The sequence below is a fragment of the Hylobates moloch genome, unplaced genomic scaffold (assembly GCF_009828535.3).
Source record: "Hylobates moloch isolate HMO894 unplaced genomic scaffold, HMol_V3 SCAFFOLD_1, whole genome shotgun sequence".
Classification (NCBI taxonomy): domain Eukaryota; kingdom Metazoa; phylum Chordata; class Mammalia; order Primates; family Hylobatidae; genus Hylobates; species Hylobates moloch.
Window position 1 is genome coordinate 151,324,272 of NW_026652276.1, and position 21,604 is coordinate 151,345,875.

Here is a 21,604-nt window from a genome sequence, read left to right on the forward strand (position 1 = left end):
GGAATGAATCAGCTATTGTGCTAGGAATGAAGTCATAGAAGAACCAGGGCGTTAGATCTTGCATGGTCATATATGGTCTTAGTGGCCATAGTAAGAATTTTATTTTATTCTAATTATAATGAAAATCAATTGGAGATTTGCCCTGGCAAGTGACATTACCTGACTTACGAGCTAAAAGTTAAAATTATTATCTTTACTCTTTGTGAAGAATAGACACAAAGTGTGAGATGATGGGGGTAAGAATGGAAACTGAGAGATTATTTGCAATACTCCTGATTTAAAACTAGATAAGAGATGTCTATGGAGGTCGTGAGAAGCGATTAGAGACTGGCTATAGTGCTAATAGGATTTTCTTAATGGAGTGAATATGGGGTGAGAAAGAAAAAAAATAACTCAAGGATAATTTCAGAGTATTTTGGTTTGAGCAACTGTATAAATAGTGGTGCTGTTTACTGAATTGGGTAACACTGAGAGAGGAGGAAGTTTGGAAAAGAGAATTGAGTTTTGGGTATTTTAATTTGAGATCCCTGTTTGACATTCAAGTAGACATGCTAATTGGTAATCTTGAGTTCTAAGGAAAAGTTAGTGATAGAGATGAATTTTGTAAATCCTCAGAATTATCAGATGTTTAATGTTGAGAGATGGGATGATGTTACCTAAAAAGAGTGTGTGTAAGTAGGAATGCACTGGTGACTTGGTCCTACTACACTTCAGTGAACAGAGTTTAAGACAAAGTAAAGAATCTAGCCAAAGAAACAGAGTAAGTAGCCAGTGAGATTGCAGGAAAACCTGAGCATGTGATATTGAAGCAGGGTATTTCCCTGACCCCTTCACAGGACTTGCAACAGGGGTGTCTTGTTTACTGCTCAGCCTGCCGTTCTCAACTCTTTGTGGTGGGGAGCGTGCAAACAAACCATTGGGAACTTGAGTGAAGGAGTGCTGGAACCAGCCTGCCACTTCGGCACTGGCGGGATCAAACTCCACTCACTCGGACCCACTGTATTCCACCCCTCGCGAGAGGGAGCACACAGGTGAGTGATGGAGGAACTGGCCAGATGCATTAGCACTGGCAAGAGCAAACTCTGTTCAGGCCTTACAGCTGTCCAGTCAGGGGTGCCTGTGACTCCCAAAGCCCTAGAAGGTGTGTTACAGTGCTCTCTTAGCTCTGCTGCCTGTGGATGGCTTAAGGGTTAACAGCTCAGTGGACCATTTGCCTTTTTGCATGAGGCGGCTTCCCTTCATCAGTGAGGGCACACAGCCAGTGTGACAGCCTTTTGTGTGCACACTCGTGGCTTCTGAGCTCTTATTCGGCATCCAGGAAAAATGAAGTCGCATGAATGAGTTGAAAGATGGTAAATGCTGAAGATTTTATGGCTGATCAAAGTAGCTCACAGTGGGAAGGGGAGCTGAAAAGGAGAATGGGGCGGGTAGGCAATCTTCCCCTGAAGTCCGGCTGTCTCCATTTGGATTCTTTCCAAAGTTATGCCATCAAGCTGTCCCTCTGAAGTTGAGCTCCTTCTCTCCAATGTCCAGCTTTGTCCTGGCTACCAGCTGAGTCTTGGTTTTTTATAGGCACAGGATGGGGTGGTGTGCAGCCATGGGTGGTTTAGGAAAAGGCAACATTCGAGCAGGAAAACAGGGATATAAGTTCTCACTTAGGGCTGTGGGCTCAGGCTCTTTGGCTTGAGGGTGGTGTTTTGCCAAGGACCGCCCTTTTCTGCCTAGAATTTTGTGCCCCCCGTCCCTAACAATATCTCAGAAGCCAAATGTTAAAAGTGTTTATAAATGGGAAAGAAGAGGTGTATCAAAGGATAACATGGAGAAATATGAAGACTGAGAATTGACCATTGGACTTACTACCTTGTGGATTATTGGTGATCTGATGAGAGCATTTTTTGTGGAGTAGTGGAGAAAAATCTTAATTGGAGTTTGTCCATGAGAGAATGGGAAGAGGTAAATTAGAAACAGTAATGGTAGTTGCTCTTTAGAGAAGTTTTGCCCTAAAGGAGAGCAGAGATTTGGGGCTTTAAGGCAGGAAAAAGCATTTCTTAAATACCCTTAGGTTTTTAATGAGGTCACATTTTTGGTGTGGTTTTCTGTTTTCAAAATTCATTTATGACTCTCTGGTCTTACAGTTTTACAGTGTATTTAAATTCCTTAAGCAAGAAGAATTATTTTTAAAAACCATGGTGGCATATGTCTGTAATCCCAGCTACTCGGGAGGCTGAGGCAGGAGAATCGCTTGAACCCGGGAGGCGGAGGTTGCAGTGAGCTGGGATCACGCCATTGCACTCCAGCCTGGGCAACAAGAGCGACACTCCGTCTCAAAAAAAAAAAAAAAAAAACCTTAAATTTAGTTTTCTAGATGAATTATAACTTAAGAAACATTACTTGAGGCCCATATTTGTTGTGTGTGTGTGTGTGTGTGTACCTTTGTTTTGGTTAACTTTATTTTAAAACTAGTTTATATACTTGTGCAAATGAGCATAGAAGAAAGATACGGTTTCACTTGTGCTTTTCTTTAACTACTTCCTTATCTAGATCTCAGAGGTAGTGATCTTTCAGCGTCATTACTCAGTGTATTTACCCAGGCACTTTTTGATATTGAATCCTTTTAAAATTTAGATATTTTGTTTGCAAGCCTGTCAATTCCATTTTGAATACAAGCTTTATTTTTTAATGAGCTCAGATCATACAATGTTTTCCTTTGTAAGTAAACTCAGAATCCCCACGGATTTGCAGTTATATAGCCATGTTACTTATTTTAAAATCTTAGAAACCTTTATCCTCAGCGAATTTTCCTTCCCATCCTTTATCTGTGGAGCCGCTGCTGGGCAGGAGAAAGAGGTGATACAATTTGAAGAAGGGAGACTTAGTAGAAATCATGTGCTGCCTCTAGATTGCTCTGTACCAGACATTTAAAGTCAGTTAGCTGTTATTATTCAATACTTATATGAAGGAAAATACAAATTATAGAGATGGGTTTGTCTTTTTTTTTTAATACTCCACATTTTCCTTTATTTACCACCTATGCTTAATTTAGTATCTGCCTCTGAATAGGGCAGCCTACTTCATTTATAGTAAACCTGCCTATCTTTCTTTTTTAAATAGACAGTTCTGAAATATGGATTTGGGAATATAGAGAAGCCAGTGAAAGTAAATAATTCATAGAAACATCATGGCTCTTATTGGAAAGGGCAGCAGCATTTGAAAACACATAGTCATACTTACCGGCTTTGTGACTTAATAGGCAACCTTTTTCATCTTCGTTTTCCTTATCTGTTAAGTAGACGTGGTGATACATACCCAATGAGATTGCTGTGCAGATTAAATGAAGTAATATGTGTAATGTAACTAGCCCAATGCCTGATACGTAGATGCTCTTTAAATTTTGGACACAATTTTTCCTTTTTTTTTTTTTTTTTTCATATGTAGGTTGTTTCCTTGCTCTGTGACTTTGGAAAGTGTGTCTGAAATTCACTGTTTAGAGAGTCTGGAAAAAAAAACACATTTTCTCTAATAATTAGAGATTTTACTGAGCAAAATTACTCTTTAGGCATATTTTGTTTTCCTAGTAGTAAACAGACTTTATACATGAAAATGTTGAGTTTTTAAAATTCTTGCATATGTTAAACATTTCCTTCACCCTTTTAGCCTTTGGAATGTTCATTTGGAATATATAGAGATAGAGAATAATTGAAAATATAGTGATTTCTATTTATTTTATATTGAAAGAGTTGAATGCTAATATTTTTAATGTGTTAATATTTTTAATTTGCTGAACAACTCTTAACTAGGAATTTAAATTCACAGAATGTATATTGGGAAACAACATGCATGAGAAGGGAAAAACTTCATCTTTACTCCATTTTAGCTTGATTTTTTTCCTTATATTTATGTAAACATCTTTAACAATGAATGATTAGATAAAATACTGACTTATATTCACTTTTGCCTGTAGGAAATAAATACTGTGAAACTTGCAGCAAACTTTGGGAAACTTTGCACAGTCCCCCTGGACAGCATTCTTGTAGACAATGTTGCACTACAATTTTTTATGGGTAGGTAGATCAATTCTATTTAAATGATATAGCCATTGAATTTCTTTTTTGATTTTTTTATTGTGGTAAAATACACATAAAATTTAGTATCTCAGCTATTTTTAAGTGTATAGTTCAGTGATATTAAATGTATTCATGATGTTGTACAGTCTCCAGAACTATTTTTATCTTCCAAAACTGAAACTCTACCCATTCAACACCAACTCTCTCCATTCCCCACACCTTCAACCCCTGCAACCATCATTCTGCTTTCTGTCTCTATGATTTTGACTACTCTTAAGTACCTCACGTAGGTGGAATTGTACAGTATTTGCCTTTTTGTGACTGGCTTACTCACTTAACATGGATATGCCCTCAGATTTTATCCATGTTACAGCATATGTGAGAATTTCCTTCCTTTTTAATGCTGAATAATATTCGTGTGTGTGTGTGTGTGTACACACACGCACACACTTGCTTCTCCCCTTACCTTTTCTCCCCTCCCTCCACTTTTCCTAATTTCTCTGCCTTATACTTCTAGTACTACGTTGAAACGAAGTGGCAAACACAGGCATCTTTGTCTTGTTCCTGATATTAATCTTTGTCTTGTTCCTGATCTTAATCTTTGTCTTGTTCCTGATCTTAAAGAAAAGTATTCTGTCTTTCATCATTGAGTATATTATTCACTGTGGGCTTTTTCAGATACAGCTTTTATTATTTTGAGATAGTAGCCTTCTGTTCCTGGTTTATTGTTTTTGTCATGAAAGTGTGTTGAATTTTGTGATATGCTTTTTGTGTATCAATTAAGATATGTTTATCCTTTATTCCGTTGTGCTGTATTAGACTGATTTTTTTTTTTTTTTTGTATGTTCAACCATCTTTGGATTCCAGGAATAAATGCCACTTTAGTCATGGTGTATAATCTCTTTAATATGCTGCTGAATTTGTTTTGCTAGTATTTTACTGAGGATTTTTACATCTATATTTATAAGGAACATTGGTCTGTAGTTTTCTTGTACTATCTTTATCTGGTTCTGTTTTCAGGATAATGCTGGCCTCATAGAATGGGTTAGGAAGTGTTTCCTGTTTAATTTTTTGGAAAAATTTAAAAAGGATTGGTGTTATTTTTTCCTTAAATGTTTGATAGAATTCACCAGTGAAGCTATTCAGGTCCAGGTCTTTCCTGTATTGAGGATTTTTGGTTACTGATTCATTCTTCTTACTACCTATCAGTCTCCTCAGATTTTCAATTTCTTCATGATTTAGTCTTGGTAGATTTTCTGTTTCTAGGAATTTTTCCATTTCCACTAGGATATCTGATTTATTGGCGTACAATTGTTCATAGTACTTTTAGTTTTGTAGAGTCATTAGTAATATCCCCACTTTCACTTCTGATTTTAGTAATTTGAGTCTTTTCTCTTTTTGTCCTCCTAGATAAATGTTTGTCAATTTTGTCACTCTTTTCATAGAATCAACTATTGCTTTCATTGACTTTTACTATTGTTTTTCTGTTCTCTCTTTTGTTTATCTCTGCTCTAATCTTTACTATTTCCTTCCTTCTGCTAGCTTTGGGTTTAATTTGTTCTTTTTCTATTTCCTTATGTTGTAAAGCTTTCTAACTTTACAACATGAGGAAAGATGATTTCAGATTTTCCTTTTTGCTGTGTCCCATTAGTTTGATATGTTATGTTTGTTTTAATTAATCTTTATGTATTTTCTAATTTCTCTTATGATTTCTTCTTTGATCCATTGGTTGTGTGAGTGTGTTTTCATGTTTTCAGAGGATAAGTAGGGTAAATAAAAAGTGTGTTGATTTCCAAAAATACATGAGTTTTCCAGTTTTAATTTTGTTATTGATTTGTAATTTTATCCCATTGTAGTTGGAGAAGATACTTTGCATGATACCCATTTTTTAAAACTTTATGAGACTCAATTTGTGGCCCACTGTATGGTCTGTTTAGAAAATATTCCATGTGTACCTGAGAAGAAGCTGTATGCTGTTGTTGGAAAGTGTTCTGTATGTTTGTTAAATCTACCTGGTATTTTGTGTTAAGTCCTCTACTTCCATACTTACCTTCTGTCTGGGTCTATCTGTTACTGAGAATGGGGCATTGAAATCTCCAACTATTACTGTGGCACTGTCTCTTTTTCCCTTCAAATCTGTCTGTTTTTGCTTCATATATTTTGGTGATCTGTTAATAGGTATGTAAATGTTTATAATTGTGGTATCATTTTGTTATGCTGAATCTTTTATTAATATATAATGACCTTATTTATATCTTAACCTTTTTTGATTTAAAGTCTATTTTACCTGATACTAGTATAGCCTCCCCTGCTCTATTTTGGTTACGTTTGCATGTGATGTGATTTTTCATCCTTTCACTTTCAATTTATTTATGTCTTTGTATCTAAAGTCTTTGTAGACAGTATATCATTGGATTGATTTTTTTAATCCATTCTGCCAGTCTCTGTCTTTTGATTAGAAAGTTTAATCAATATACATGTAAAGTAATTATTTATAAGGAAAGAGTTCTGTCATCTTGTTTGTTTTCTACATGCTTTATGTCTTTTTTGATAGTCATTTTCTACATAACTGACTTCTTTTGTATTTAGTTGATTTTTTTGTAGTGACATGTTTAAATTTCTTTCTCATTCCTCTTATGTATATTATGTAGCCATTTTCTTTGTGGTTACTATGGGGATTACATGTAACATCCTAAATTTATAACACTGTAATTTGAAATTATGTCAGCTTAATTTCAAATGTATTCAAAACTTTGCTCCTTTACAGCTCTGTCACCATCCCTCTTTTGATGATGTCACAAAACTAAGTCTTTACAAATTGTGTGTTCAAAATATGAACTAATAGTTCTTTTAAATGAGTTACTTTTGTAAATTATGTAGAAACCAGGATGTGCAGTAACAGAGTACAATATTTCTGGCTTTCAGACTGATAGTTGATTTTTTAAAAAATTGTATTCATCTTTCCAGTCACATAGAAAACAAAAAAAATAGAGTTACAAATCATTGTTAATAATACTAGCTTTTATAATTGCCCATATTTTTACTTTTACTGAGATATTTCTTTCTTCATATGATTTCAAGGTACTAAGTTACTATCTAGTGTCCTTTTGTTTAATTTACCCTTCAGCGCATTTTGCAAGGCAGGTCTTATGGTAAGATGCTTCCTTTGCTTTTGTTTATCTGGGAATCCTTACTTCTCTCTCATTGTAAAGTATAGTTTTGCCAGATATAGGAACTTAGTTGACCATATTTTTCTTTTAGCACTGGCCAGAAGTTTCTTGAAAGAAATCTGCTGATAATCTTTGGATATTTTGTATGTATTGTTTTTCTCTTTCTGCTTTCAGATGATTTATTTTTTGAAAGTTGAATTATAATGTGTCTCCATGTAGGTATCTTTGAATTCATCTTAGTTGGAGATTGTTGAGCTTTTTGGATGTTTATATTCATGCCTTTCTTCAAATTTGGAAAATTTTCAGTCATTTCTTCAAATATGATCTGCCTGTTTCTCTCTTTCTTCTCCTTATAGAACTCCCACATGTAACTTGGTCCAGCAGGTCCCTTAGGCTCTGTTTACATTTCTTTATATTTTTACATTCTGTTTCTCGAATCTAAAACTTTTATTAATCTATCCTTACATTTGCTGATTCCTCTGCCTGCTCAACTCTACCTTAAATTTCCTTTAGTGTGTTTTTTATTTTAGTTATGTACTTTTCACCTCTATCATTTTATTTTAGTTTCTTCTAGGTTTTCTATCTCTTTATTGATCTTTCCATTTTGTTCATAGATTGTTTTATTGACTTTTTTACATCTTTCTTTAGTCTTTTGGGCATCTTTAAGGTAGTTGTTTTAAAGTCTTCGTCTAGTAGATCTTCCATCAGGTCTGTTTTGGGGACAGTTTCCTTTGATGTATGTTGGCTTTTTTTCCTCTTTGAATGGGCCACACTTGCCATGTACTTTGTATGCCTTGGTGTGTGTGTGTGTGTGTGTGTGTGTGTGTGTCCGTGTATGTGTGTATGAATAACTGGCTATTTGAATCTAATAACGTAGTAACTCTGGAAATCACTTTCTTCGCTTTCCTTAGGGTTTGCTGTTCTTTATTGTTGTTACTGTTTTTGTTTTTAATATGTAGGCTGTCTATGCTAAGGATCACCCTGAGGTATAAACTTAAAGTCTTCTTAAGACTATTCTGAGCTTGTGCTTTTCCTTGGGCATGCATAGTCACTTTCTAATTTTACACATATATGGTTGCTTTTGAATGGCCTCATTTTTAATGCATGGCTCCTAAAGGGAGATAAAGGTAAAACTGTAGGAGTCAAGGGAGAAAGGGTGCCAGTCTTCTAAATCCCTTGCTCGTTACTTCAGCAGGAAGGAAAGGGGCTTGGAACAATCAAGAGATATTCAACAACAAAGGCTGCCTATTTGTCTGCACCTCTTTGATCAGAAGCAGCAGTGTGCTGTCAGAGCCTAGATGCTGAATATTTGAAGGACAAGTTGTTTTTTTGTCCACCCTGGTTCCTACTTGCTGTGTACAAGCTAATTCTGGAGTGCATGCACAGCTACTTGTTCTAGGGGTCTGAGAGTGGTGAATGGTAGCTGCAGTTGTGCTAAGAGCTGAAATGGACTGAGATTAACCAAAGCTTACTTCCCAAGCCTTCCCCTAAATGTTGCAAATCTTCAGTAGATTCCAGTGTTCCAAATTAGTTACATCAGATTCTGCCATTGCACTTGTTGTGGAGGTGGAGACATAGAATTCTGGTGCTTCACACTCCCACATCTTCTTTGAAATTTTTAAGAATTTTAAATATTATTAAATTTTAAGTAGTTAATATTTTGCATGCCAAATTCAGTCCACCCTTTGTTCTCTGAAATGTTTTTCTTTAGAAACCATGGAGGTAGAGCTTTATTTTGTTTTGAAGGAAATAGTTATCATAACTAATGTGCATTTACCAAACTGCTTCTAAAGTAAATTCTAGGAAATTCTAATGCAAATTAAAATTCATTGAGAAAGAGTACTTTATTGGGAACATACAATGTATATAACCTGTTTGTATCGTTTTTGTTCATGTGTACATGAGGGATTTTGTTTTTATACCATTTTAATATATACTTTTTAATTTAGATCTTATTGCTATTACATTAGAATTGCTTTTATCTGGAGGACATTTTCAGTAAACCTCTATACATTTTCATTTTTGTGATAAAAATATAAATATATGGTTTATTGAAGAGTCATTTTTAAAAATATGTCTAGAAATATTCATATTATAACAATCTTTATTGAGAACAAATGTTGAATGTTTTATGTACAAATTTATTCACTAGAGATTTTATCATGAAAAGTGGGATTGAAAAAATTCCGAAATACATGACTTCACTTTTGTTTTTAACGTAACTGGTTTTTTAGCCTAACTAATTTACAACTATATTTTCACCTCAGGGATTTGCTAAAACATTTTCAAAATGTGGAGTTTTAAACACCTGAAACTTTAATCCTTCTTTACTTGTCATACAACTACATGGACCCCAAATTGTGTGACACTAATATTTATGTTATTATGGATTTTTGATTGGTAGATTACATGCAGCAAACTGGAGGTCAAGCACATCTATTCTTTTGGATGACAGTGGAAGGATACCGGGTTACTGCCCAACAGCAGCTAGAAGTTTTATTAAGTCGTCAGAGAGATGGAAAACATCAAACCAACCAAACCAAAGGTCTTTTAAGAGCAGCTGCTGTTGGAATTTATGAACAGTATTTATCTGAAAAGGTGAGGCTGTATTTTGATTACTGTTTTCTTCTTTAGCAGTATTATTAATAATTTTTGTAATCCATTGCTTACGCCAGGCCGACTACCTTGAAATCATTGTCTCCTTTAATCGATAACAATTTTCCTGTCTGTCTGTATCCTCGTTTAAGTGAAGATTCTGATGTTTAGCCAGTCAAATTATCATGGCCACAGTCATGCAAATACTAAATGATAGAATCAAGATTCAAGGTCACACATTAGATTCACCACAGGCTGAAAGTAGAAGGATAGAAAAAGATAAACCATGCAAAAGTAAACAAAAGAGAGTACATATGTATATTTAAAAAATGTATATATGTTTAAATGTATGTATTAAACATATATACATTTAATAACAGAGCCCCCCCAATGAATGAAACAAAAATTTGCAGAATTGAAGGGTAAGAGAGACAATCCAACAGTTACAGTTGGAGACTTCAATACCCAACTTTCAATAATTGATAAAACAGTGAGATAGAAAAACATCAAGGATATACAAGACTTTAGGAACATTATAAATCACTTAATCCTATAGAATAATATATATACTATACTGTAATTCTATAGAATATATATAATACACTATAATTCTATAGAATATATATAATCTATAGCGTCTAGAATATATTTTATATACTATATAATTGTATAGATTATTTTATTATAGAATTTATAGAATACATATATAGAATAGAATTGCTTTAAAACTTATAGAATACATGTATTATTCTAATGTAATATTCTAATAATATTGTAATAATTCCAATATTCTAATAACAATTCTAATAATGTAATATATGTATATATTGTTACATATGTAATATGTAATATATGTAATACTGTAATACATATATGTATATTATTCTATAGACTCTTTCCCCTAACGACAGCAAAATACACATTATTTTCCAGACCACATGAAACATTCTCCAAGATAAATCATTTGCAAGGCCATAAAAGCCATCTCCATTTAAAAGTATTGGAATCATTCTTTGATCAGGATGGAATCAAATTAGACATCAACAAAAGGAAATTTGGGGAAACTACAAATAATTGAAAATTAACATATTTCTAAATAGCCTCTGAGTCAACAAGAAATGACAAGGAAACTAGAAAATATTTTTAATTGAAAATGAAAATGCATTGTATCAATTCATGAGATGCAGCTACTTAGTGCTTAGAAGAATATTTGTAGCTTTAAAAATGTCTAGGATAAAAGATCTACAATCAACAATCTTAAGTTTTTACCTTAAAAATCTAGAAATGAAAAATAAATCCAAGGCAAACAGAAGAAAGAAAACAAAAATTATTATGAGAATCAGTGAATAGAAAACAGAAAAACCATAGTGAAAATCTAAAACCAAAAGTTGGTTCTCTGAAAATATCAACAATATTGACAAACCTTTAGCTAGACTGGCCATGAAAAAATGGGAGAAGACACAGATAACCAAATTCATAAATGAAAGGGGAGACACGAACCCCGACCCTACAGAAATTAAAAGGAGTAAGCAAATATTATGATCAACTTTATGACAACAAATTAAACAACTTAAAGTGGACAGATTTTTAGACACAGATTGCTACACTAACTCAAGAAGAAATAGAAAATAAAATAATTGCTTAATAAGGTCTAATTCTTGCTGGCTATAGAAAAAATGCTAAAATCTTGGTCTGTGGTGAAATCATATTTTTTTGAGTATAGGACAAGAAAATGTTTTTCTCTAATTTGAAATACTTTTTGAATGAAAATGGAGAAAAGGATTACAGTAAACAGAAATTTATGTACTGTTCCTCTAAAATTGGTAGGTGACCTTTGATGAGGCCAAAAGCAGCCTAGAAAAGAGTTGACTGACCTGAGTTATTTGATGTTACATGTAGGTTGTGATAAAAACTCATATAGTGAACAAAATGACTCCTGTTTTTGAAATAAGATTACTTGAATATTAAAAAAAAAAAATGTGTCACCAGAAAAGGACAGCCAGCTTAAACAGGATTTTCTAAATATCTTAACTAAAACTAATTTATTTGGAATAGAACTTCAATTTGACAAGTTTCTCTGTCTGTTTAAAAACCATTTTTCCTCATAAAGGGATTTAACTTATGATGACATCATTATGCTTCAAAGTATTTAAAAATGAGCATTGTAGGCCTGGATAGCCCATATGATGAATTTATAGATGAAAAAGACCTGATTGACAAACAGTTAATCTACCTACCAAACAAGCCATATATATGGTTTTTGGACTTTTTTTGGAGCACTGAAATCAAATTTCTACACATTTAAAAACGTGTTCTTAATAAATAAAATCCCAATTATTGCATTCCCAAATTATTTTGTTGAAAGGATATTTAGGCTAGGTGCAGTGGCTTACACCTAAAATCCCAGTGCTTTGGGAGTCCAAGGTGGGAGGATTGCTTGAGGCCAGGAGTTTGAGACCAGCATGGACAACATAGCAAGACTTTGTATCTACAAAAAGAAAAAGAGAAAAGAAAATTAGCTGGAGTTGGTGGCACAAGGCTGTATTCTTAGCTACTTGGGTGGCTGAGCCAGGAAGATTGCTTGATCCTAGGATATCAAGGCTGCAATGAGCCATGATCATATGATTGTGCTCCAGCCTGGGTAACAGAGCAATATTCTGTCTCTAAAACAATTTTTTAAAAAAGGTTATTTAACTTGATCCTTCACATTGGATTGACACAAGAAATAAATGTGAGGTGGGCTTGAAAAGAGCAGAGATAAAAACCAAGGTGAATTTTTATGTTTGACTATATTCAGTGGTAACACTGCATAAAAAGATGTCCTAAAGGCTGCAGGCAGTTCAGAAAAGTATTATTAGGGAAGGAAATAGAAAAAGCAAAAATATCCTACTGTATCATGGACTCGATAGGAAAGTCATTATTTATTTTTGTTAAATATAGATAATACCTGTTTTGCATGTACATTCTGCTTTTATGTACATTTGTCTTTTAAAAAGTCTTTCTGTATTTTAAGAATACAAAACAATATAGCCTATAACATTTAAGTATCCAATAGAATTTTAAAAAAAGTTAAATTGGTATATCAGAGGACAGAAACATTGTAAATTACATATTGTATTTTTCTCACACAGATTATTTGCCACTGTTAACTAGTCCCATTGGTTTGTTTAAATAATCACATTTCTGTAATAGAAAAGTAAAGAATACACATTAAGAGATAATTTTGGGAAAACATTCACTTTTATATTTTCACATTAAAGTAATAACGAATGTGTACAAATATTTCTTTTTTGTTGTTGTTTTGTTTTTTGAGACGGAGTCTCACTCTGTCATAAAGTTTGGAGTGCACAATCTCACTGCACCCTTTGCATCCCAGGTTCAGGCAATTCTCTTAACTCAGACTCCCGAGGAGGTGGGATTGCGGGCATGCACCCACACCCAGCTAATTGTATTTTTTTAGAGAGACAGAGTTTTTGCCATGTGGGCCAGGCTGTTCTCGAACTTATGGCCTCGAGTGATCCACCCGCCTTAGCCTCCTAAAGTGCTGGGATTGCAAGCATGAGCTACCACGCCTGGCCATATAAATATTATTTTTGTATTACTTTTTTTGGAAGACGGGATCCTGACTGGTTGTGTTTCATGTTGGTACACTAAAAGTGTTGGTCATCCTATACCAAAGATGTGGCTTAATCTATTCTGTATACTTGAGATATATAGGAAAAAGTAAAGTTTAAATAAATGTAAAATATTATGTTTCAAATTCACCCTTTTTATTTCCTAGAAAGTGAGTTTAGTGAGCTTAGAGGGCAAATGAAAGGGCAAAACCAAGTAACATCATATTCCTCTCTAATGTTTGTTACATTCTTGAAGCTGTTTAGTTCTCCTGTTTCTATTTCAGGGCAACTCTACTACCCCCCGAAACACAAAACAAATAAGCATCCGCCTCAAAAAAAAACAACCACCACACAACCTACTTAGGTTTACTAACAAAAGCGTCAAATTGACAATGGGGCATTAGAAGTTGTATAGCCCTTTTCCTACATATTTATATCCTGATGTTTACTTTTTTTTCTCCTTTCTTGATTTATCTACCTGTTCCTTATTTTATTGGATAAATTAGAGAAGTTATGTAAATAATGCTTTTTGTTTTTGTTAGTTTCTCTAAATGTTATCTCTAGGACTCATTTACTCTCCAGACTTTTCAGAACTGAAAATGCAAAAGTTGATGTGCTGAAGCTGTTGACATGTCTAGCTTTTCAGCATTTTTTATTTTAATAAAGTAATTTTTGAAGTTGGAATGTCAAATTTTGTATTTCCTTGTGTTATATACTTTGAAATGGAAGTTCTTAAAACAAATTAATTTTAAGGCTTTTTCCCCTGTATCACTTTGCTGCAGCATTGGCTATAAAACCAAATTTAGGATAACAGTAGTCTTTTTAAAGGACATTCAAAAGGGTTCTCTAGGGTCAAATAATAAATGAAATGGCTTATTCGTTCAGCAGTCATATTAATACACATCTAGTACTACTGAATACTAAACACTAACTCCTAATGACAGTGTTTCCTATGTGCCAGACACTATGGTATATATCTTATATAGATCTCTTTTAATCCTTACAATAATCTTAAATAACCTTATATAGCATTATCTCCATTTTACAGATGGGTTAAATGAAGCTTAGTGAGAGATAACTTGCTAGGCAGAAGTTGAGATTTAAATCCGTGTTTGTTTACCAGCCTGCTATGTAGTACATGAGGAAGAGAAGGGTTTAGTCCTGTTTCATCCTTCTTAAACATCAAGGTGCCATTTACAAACCAATGATTCTTACCTGCCAGTTATTTTCAATAATATGATTCCATTATTATCATACTATCAAGTATCATCTTGTATTAAGAAATTACAGAGATCATTACTATTATTTTTCTCTGTTAGGCATCTCCAAGAGTTACTGTTGATGACTATTTAGTAGCAAAATTAGCAGATACTTTGAATCATGAAGATCCAACCCCTGAAATCTTTGATGACATTCAAAGGAAGGTATCATTATGTACAGCATTTATCATTTTATCTTTTTTGAGAAAAAATACTTTTATGTAATGTAATTAGTTTTTAAAAACTTTTTAAAAGTAGAGTGGTATTAAAAAGATAAGCTATGGAAATTATACTTCTCAATTCCAGAAATGTAAACCAGTATTTTTGTTTATTTCTTTAATTTTCTGAGGAAAATCATTAAGTTGGATTGTTTTATTTGAATTTGATTGTAGAGCTAGATATTCTAGTCTCAGAATTTGATGAATTGATGCCATATAAATAAGATGTCTTTCAAATTCATTTTAACATGAGCCTTGAACCTTTACATGTACTTGTTTCTTAGAAAACAATTCCTAGAACATGCTGTCTGTGACTTGTGTTGCAGTAGGATTTTTTTCAATATACTTTAGTTACTGGAGGGATCAGAGGAAATCATTAGTTGTGAAATAGTCTTATTGCTGACAGCTTGTAACTATGATACATTATGGCAAGACCTCAATGTGTCTTTTGGTGAAATTGTATTTTGTAAAAATCACCACATACCTGTATTAATTGTTGAATATCTTGATTTATTTCACCAAGGTATATGAATTGATGCTACGAGATGAAAGATTTTATCCTTCCTTCAGACAGAATGCACTTTATGTGCGCATGTTAGCTGAGCTTGACATGTTAAAAGATCCTAGTTTCAGAGGATCCGATGATGGGGATGGAGGTAAGGTGGCACTCATTTTACACATATATGCATATATATTTATATATATTCTGCTTACCAAAAGAGCTTTTGTGTAAGTTAAAAATGTTGTTGGAGTTCAAATATAAACTGTAATATATTTAAAAATCTACAAATGAATGACAAAGTTTAGTGACTGTACTAAATTAAAATGTTGAAAATTTAATAATGGATTACAATATAACTATAGAAGCCTTGAATTCTTAAAGAAGAAGGTTTTCTTCAGGTGAGTCACTAGAATATTTTTATGGCAGTTTCCCTTTTGCGAGTAAGTAACAATATTCATGATTAACAATACAATTATTGAGAAGATTTAATATGCAATAAGTAATGACTCAGAGTATATCATAAACTATAAAGCATTATAAAAAAAACTACAGTTTTAAATGTCTTTAATTGTATACTTTTCCAAATTCTACACAGTGTGAGAGACTTTTGAGCTAGAAAAAGCCGCAAGAGTAATTTATTCCAACCTTCAGTTTTTTCAAATGAGGATAATGATATCTATTAACATGTTATAGTGAAAAAAATGGTTTAAGAGTCAGAATATTTAGATTTTACTCCCATTCTACCACTTACTACCTGTGTGATGTTGTCCAACTGCTTAAATTCTTCAAGCGTCATTTTTCTGAGTTGGTAAATCTGGAATAATATCCTCATAATATCTTACATTAGTCATTGTTAGATTTAAATGGAATTATGCATTTGAAAATGATTTATAAAGTAAAACACAAGTATCGATTTTTATTAGTAAATAGTGAGTTATATAAGAATAGTGGGAGGGATAGCCTTTAGAACACAAGTTTCCAAATTCTTAGGCCCAATGATCATTAACTTGTGATTCAATTCAGAAGTATTTATTAAGCTCTAATTAAATATCTCGGGTTTGATGATCTTTCTGGTATGTTCTACCAAGTAAATGAATGAAGTCAATAAAAAGTAAATGGTAAAGATTTAAGTATTTTAAGAAAGTGCTTCAGTTATGACTGTTTACATATGAATAGGTTTTATGGCAAGCACACTTGGGAACGGAGATAAAATAGAGCTGTTAGGTAGTGAGCACTGCTTTAAAAAATACTTCTATTATGGAAGTCTCCCAGCCTCCCCTCTCCTCCACCTCCTATCCCTTTGTCTACACTAGTGAGATTTTGTTTTTTAAATAATCTAAGAAATCTAGTTACTGAAGTTTACATTTGAAATTTAGTAACTTTTATTTATCTGATGCCTTGGGTTTTTAAATTCTCTTTCAAGTTTCTTATGTGTACAATTGGAATAATCTATTAACTGATTTTGATTGCATAATTAAGGAAGATTTTTTAAAAAAACAGAGTTCTTCTCTGAGTTGAATAGTAAAATTTTATGTACCTCTAGTTTGTTGTATATATCTGTACTTACTGTCTCTGTTGAAAAATGTTCTTTTATAGAGATGCTATGAAATTTGCAATAGCAACTCTGTCAACTAACCATCCTAAAATGACTATTATAAAAGTTTTTGTTGTTTATACTAGTTTTATCTATTTTAGAAATTTCTTAGTGTTTGTGAAGTGGATTTGCTATATGACTCAGAAAGAGAGAAGACAAAGTCATAACCAATTAATTGTGTGGGATTCTAAGTAATGTGTAATTTAAACTGGTGATAGTAGCAATATATTCTGTGGAAATAATTTTTGATCCTGTAACTTAAGAATGCTTCCAGTCTTTTAAATGGATTTCTAGCTTCCATTCATATGTTTCTAGCTAGTCTGTCTTCTTCAGTACAGCTATTGGAAGCAAACTATAAGCAATCTCAAAATTCCTAAAATCATATACTGTACTTTTTTAAAACATGAAGTACATTAAAAAAATTTTTTTGGAACTGGTTTTGAGCTGAAGTAAATATGCTTCTCTTATATATCAGTCATTGAGTAACCCCTCACATTTGAGTCATTGATTGCAGTTTGAGATTATATACTTATGTATCTTACTGTCTTTCTAGGACATTGCTGTCTAATATTTGTTTCCTAATTGATGAGTTTTATACTGTGAAATTACCTATCCTTTTTTTTTGAAACCATTCGAAAAAAGTATATGGAGTGATGGGTATAATATGAAACATTACTATTTAAAGTAGCTGTCAGCTTTGTTGTCTTTGTCAGTGTTTAGGTTTTAGGCCACTGGTTTACCTTTCTCAACTAGTAATGCTTCTGATATACTTCTTTTTATATGATTATTTAATCAAAAATAGGCCTTTCCACTTTTTTGTTATAAATTAGTTTTCTGACTTTTAAAATTAAGCTGCTGAGCACTACATGCATTTTTTAGACATTCTGAAATTTCGACCACCTTTTAGACATTCTGAAATAATTATCTCACCTAGGGATTAATGTACAGCTGATTTTTTTTTAAAAGTAGTCTACATTTGAGCCTAAAATTAAAGGACCAAGTCGTATCATATGATATAGTACTGTATTCTCTGGTGGTTTTTCTTTGCTTGAGTAGAAATTTCATTCCTATTTAACCAAACTTAACAGTAGGTAGAGAATTAGCTGGTTGGCTTGCTTGTGCTTACTATCTCTCCTCTCTCCTTTTCTCCTCATTTCTTCCTTTGCCCTTTCTCTTTATTCATTATTACTTTCTTTAGTTATGAAATTATTTTAAAAGTAGATATTTTCTCCTTTATTAAAACAGTCTCATAGGCTTTTAAAACTATATGAATTATGCTTTCCTTTTTAAATTTTAATCTCAACATTATTTTTCTCACCATGTTGAACAGTGCTTTCTTTTGTTTTCTAATATTTGTAGGTAGTCATCCAATTCTTGATTAAATGTCGACCAAGATTGATTTTATACTGTATTTCTGGATCTTCTTATTGTTGATCGAGAAAATAAACTATGCCCTATTTTGCTCCCAAATTCTCCTTTAACTTGACTTGTCTTTGGTGGGAAGATTTAAGAGGTGGGCAGGCTACAGAAGAGGTAGGAGGCATATAATTGAATAAGGAGGATAGAGAACTATTTTACTTATTTTAAGTATCACCAAGGGATAATCCTAGGTGAAATTCCCATTTTTTATGACCAAAGGGCTGAAGAACCAAGAAATGTTCTTGAGCATTTAGAGTAAATTTGGAAAGCAATATCAGCTGCCTACTTGTAGAAGTAATAGTTTTGCTTTTTTGAAGACCCATTTAGAGAACCAAATTCATAAATAACCTCTTAAGTCCTCGAAACCATATATTAAACTGTGTATGAATATTGCTTTACCATAGATTTGTTTATATGTTTAATAAAGGAACACCTTAATTGGTAACTTAATTTTCTTAGATTTATAATAAAACTCTAAGGGAAAAGATTATTGTCTGACATTAATGTTAATAATCTAACATTGATTTATTCTCTAACATTAATTTTTCCTAGTTGCTTTTTAATTAAATGGAATTGCATATGCAGTTTTAACTTTTTGTCTATTAGTTATATATTGAGTTAAAAATCTGGACTTCCAGTGTTTTCAAGGAAATCTATCAGCAAGAATAAGAGGACTTAATAGACCTATTAAGTCTGTTTATCCCTCACACTACAGACTGACTTTATTTGTAATCTTTCTTAATCCAGTGAGATAGAAGTTACAAAATAGTGCTGGTGTTTCCTAATGGGCCTCATTCTGCAATGTTTTCCTCATGCTTATATTGTATTAGGCAACTTATTTGATACCATGAGAATAAAAGCATTTAATAATTACTCTCCTGAACACGAATGCCTTTTTGATTTTTGGCCAGCTATCAGGTACATACTATATTGTCACTTAAATGCCTGGCTTAGAAAACCGTGGGACTTTAAGGGATCAAGTTTTTGGGAGTATTCCACAATTTTTTTTTATTATTTATTATTTTTTTTTTACTATTATGTTATATCTTGGCTTATGTGACTTTCATTCTTGGTGTTTGAACCTTAGATAAAACAACCGTTTTAAAATTTTTTGCTGTATACTAAGTTGAATTTCCCCCCTGCAGAATCTTTTAATGGGTCTCCTACAGGAAGCATAAATTTGGTAAGTACTATTATGGGTACTTTATTAAAGTGACTTGAAAATAATGTAAAAGGCTGAGCCTTAACAATGTAAATAAATGATATATAAAGAAGGCCCCAAATCATCCTTTAGCATTGTAAAAAGTTATGCTTTTAAAGAAATGCTAAGTTCACATATAAGGCATCTATGAATTAGAACTTAAAAATTATATTTTATCTTTATTTTAAAAATTGGCTTAGGTTATACCTGCATAATTGCTTTTCTGCATTTTATAAATAAATTGATTTCATTATTTTCAATTCCAATATTTAGCATGTTTAAATTACTATGATTACTAAATTGCTATGATAGGCAATAAGTTCGTGACACATAAATGTTTATATTGGAATCAGTTTTTTTCTCCTCTTGTATTTAGAAAGAAATATAAAACTAGTGGGGATAACCAAAACCAAATAGATATTTCTTTAAGTCTACACTAAAACAAATTCAGGTCATTGTAAACAAAAAAATTTTTTTCTAAGTTTAGACAGTTTTACAGCAACTACATGCTTAATGATTAGAGGTTAGAATGACATGTTTTTAGAATCTCATCTGTCATTGGCATTTTATATATTCAAGGTACAGTGTAAAGTAAGGAAAGTTTTAGTTCTCTTATATATCCAGCCTTGCCATTGAATAACTTATTTTCTAAGATGCTGTTAGGAAGAAATATTAGTGTTCTATGAAGGTTTCAGTCCAGTTTGGCTGGGTTGGTGAGGGGAAAAACAGGTAAGGTGTTGTTTGTTTTGTTTTTCCTCCTACCTGCATTACTTTTTCTTTAGACCTTTCGTAATAGATAAATGTTTTAGAGGTTAGTCGTCTTAGGTATTAGCTGTACTACCATGTTTACTTCTAAAATAACCTATTGAGTAAATGTTCTGTTACTGTATTATAACCTTTAGTAAAACACTAAAGCAAATCTGTCGTACAATTGTCAGATACTTTGTAACTTTTAAAATATTTCCTAAATCATTTGGTGTCATTACCATTTACTTGTTATAGTCCAGAGCTTTAAACTAAAAGGAATTGCTCCTAGAGCTTGAAGGAAGTGTTAAAAATAATGTTCATTATATAGAAAAGTTTCTAAATGTGACAAAACCATTCCTTAGTTTGAAATTTTTTAGTATTCACATTTGTAGTGCTTGTGTAAATGTTTAAACATTAGTAAAAAAGTTTTTTTTCTTTATTCCGTGTCTGGGATAAATGCTTTTCCAAATAAGATAAGTCTCTTTTGTCACATGGTAATATAAACCAGAATAGTCTCTGGATCAAAAAATGGTCATACTTGAAGTCAGTGACTTGGAGTATTTTATTATTCCCATAAATCTATTTAATTCATACTTTTAAGTAGTTGGACCATGTAGACAAATTTTAGTGAATATCTGCATTTTAAAAATAGCTTAAGATTGTAAACTAGATCACAATAGTTTATTCCAATATACTAAATAAAGGAGATATTTAATGTGTTTGGTATTTTACTCATTTTGCCATTGGTAGCTTGGTAGGTAAATTACAAGCATTTCCTTTAGTGCCATTTTGGTTGTGTTTGATGACTGTCATTGTAAATTTGAATTTTCAATTTTTGTCTTAGTGTTAAAAAACACTTTCTTACAAGGAGTTTAGGAATCATAACTTAAGGAGTACTTTGCAGATTGTGCTTATTTCAATATAGCATTAATGTACTTGTTTTGAAATCACAATTCTCTTTTAATACATTCCTAAATCAAATATAGTTTTGTAAATATTATTTTACCAATTGTAACTTTATAGTCTGCTTGATATTTACGTGCACTATAATTGTAACTAATGTTTTTCCAAAGTTTTCATCGTATATAATGAAAATAATATTTACTAATTGCATATTTTAAAAGAGATAAAAAGACATTTCTCCACAAAGCCTTTTTAACAACTTTTGGATTGCATAGTATGAGATGCTAACATGTTTAAAGAGATAAGTACATTTAGCAT

At 32.4% G+C, this 21,604-nt stretch overlaps 1 protein-coding gene across 9 annotated transcripts in view; it reads left to right on the plus strand.

The window, feature by feature from the left end:
* SNX13 (sorting nexin 13) overlaps positions 1 to 21,604 on the plus strand; it is a 257,707-nt gene that overhangs the window by 91,176 nt on the left and 144,927 nt on the right. For 8 of the 9 annotated variants that reach the window (XM_058446634.1, XM_032759959.2, XM_058446639.1 and 5 more), the window contains 5 exons: positions 3,962 to 4,061; positions 9,639 to 9,832; positions 14,763 to 14,867; positions 15,444 to 15,576; positions 19,581 to 19,618. In XM_058446634.1, coding sequence (XP_058302617.1) covers positions 3,962 to 4,061; positions 9,639 to 9,832; positions 14,763 to 14,867; positions 15,444 to 15,576; positions 19,581 to 19,618 — 570 coding nt within the window. The remainder of the gene's footprint in view (positions 1 to 3,961; positions 4,062 to 9,638; positions 9,833 to 14,762; positions 14,868 to 15,443; positions 15,577 to 19,580; positions 19,619 to 21,604) is intronic. The other variant, XR_009215629.1, reaches the window with a different exon arrangement.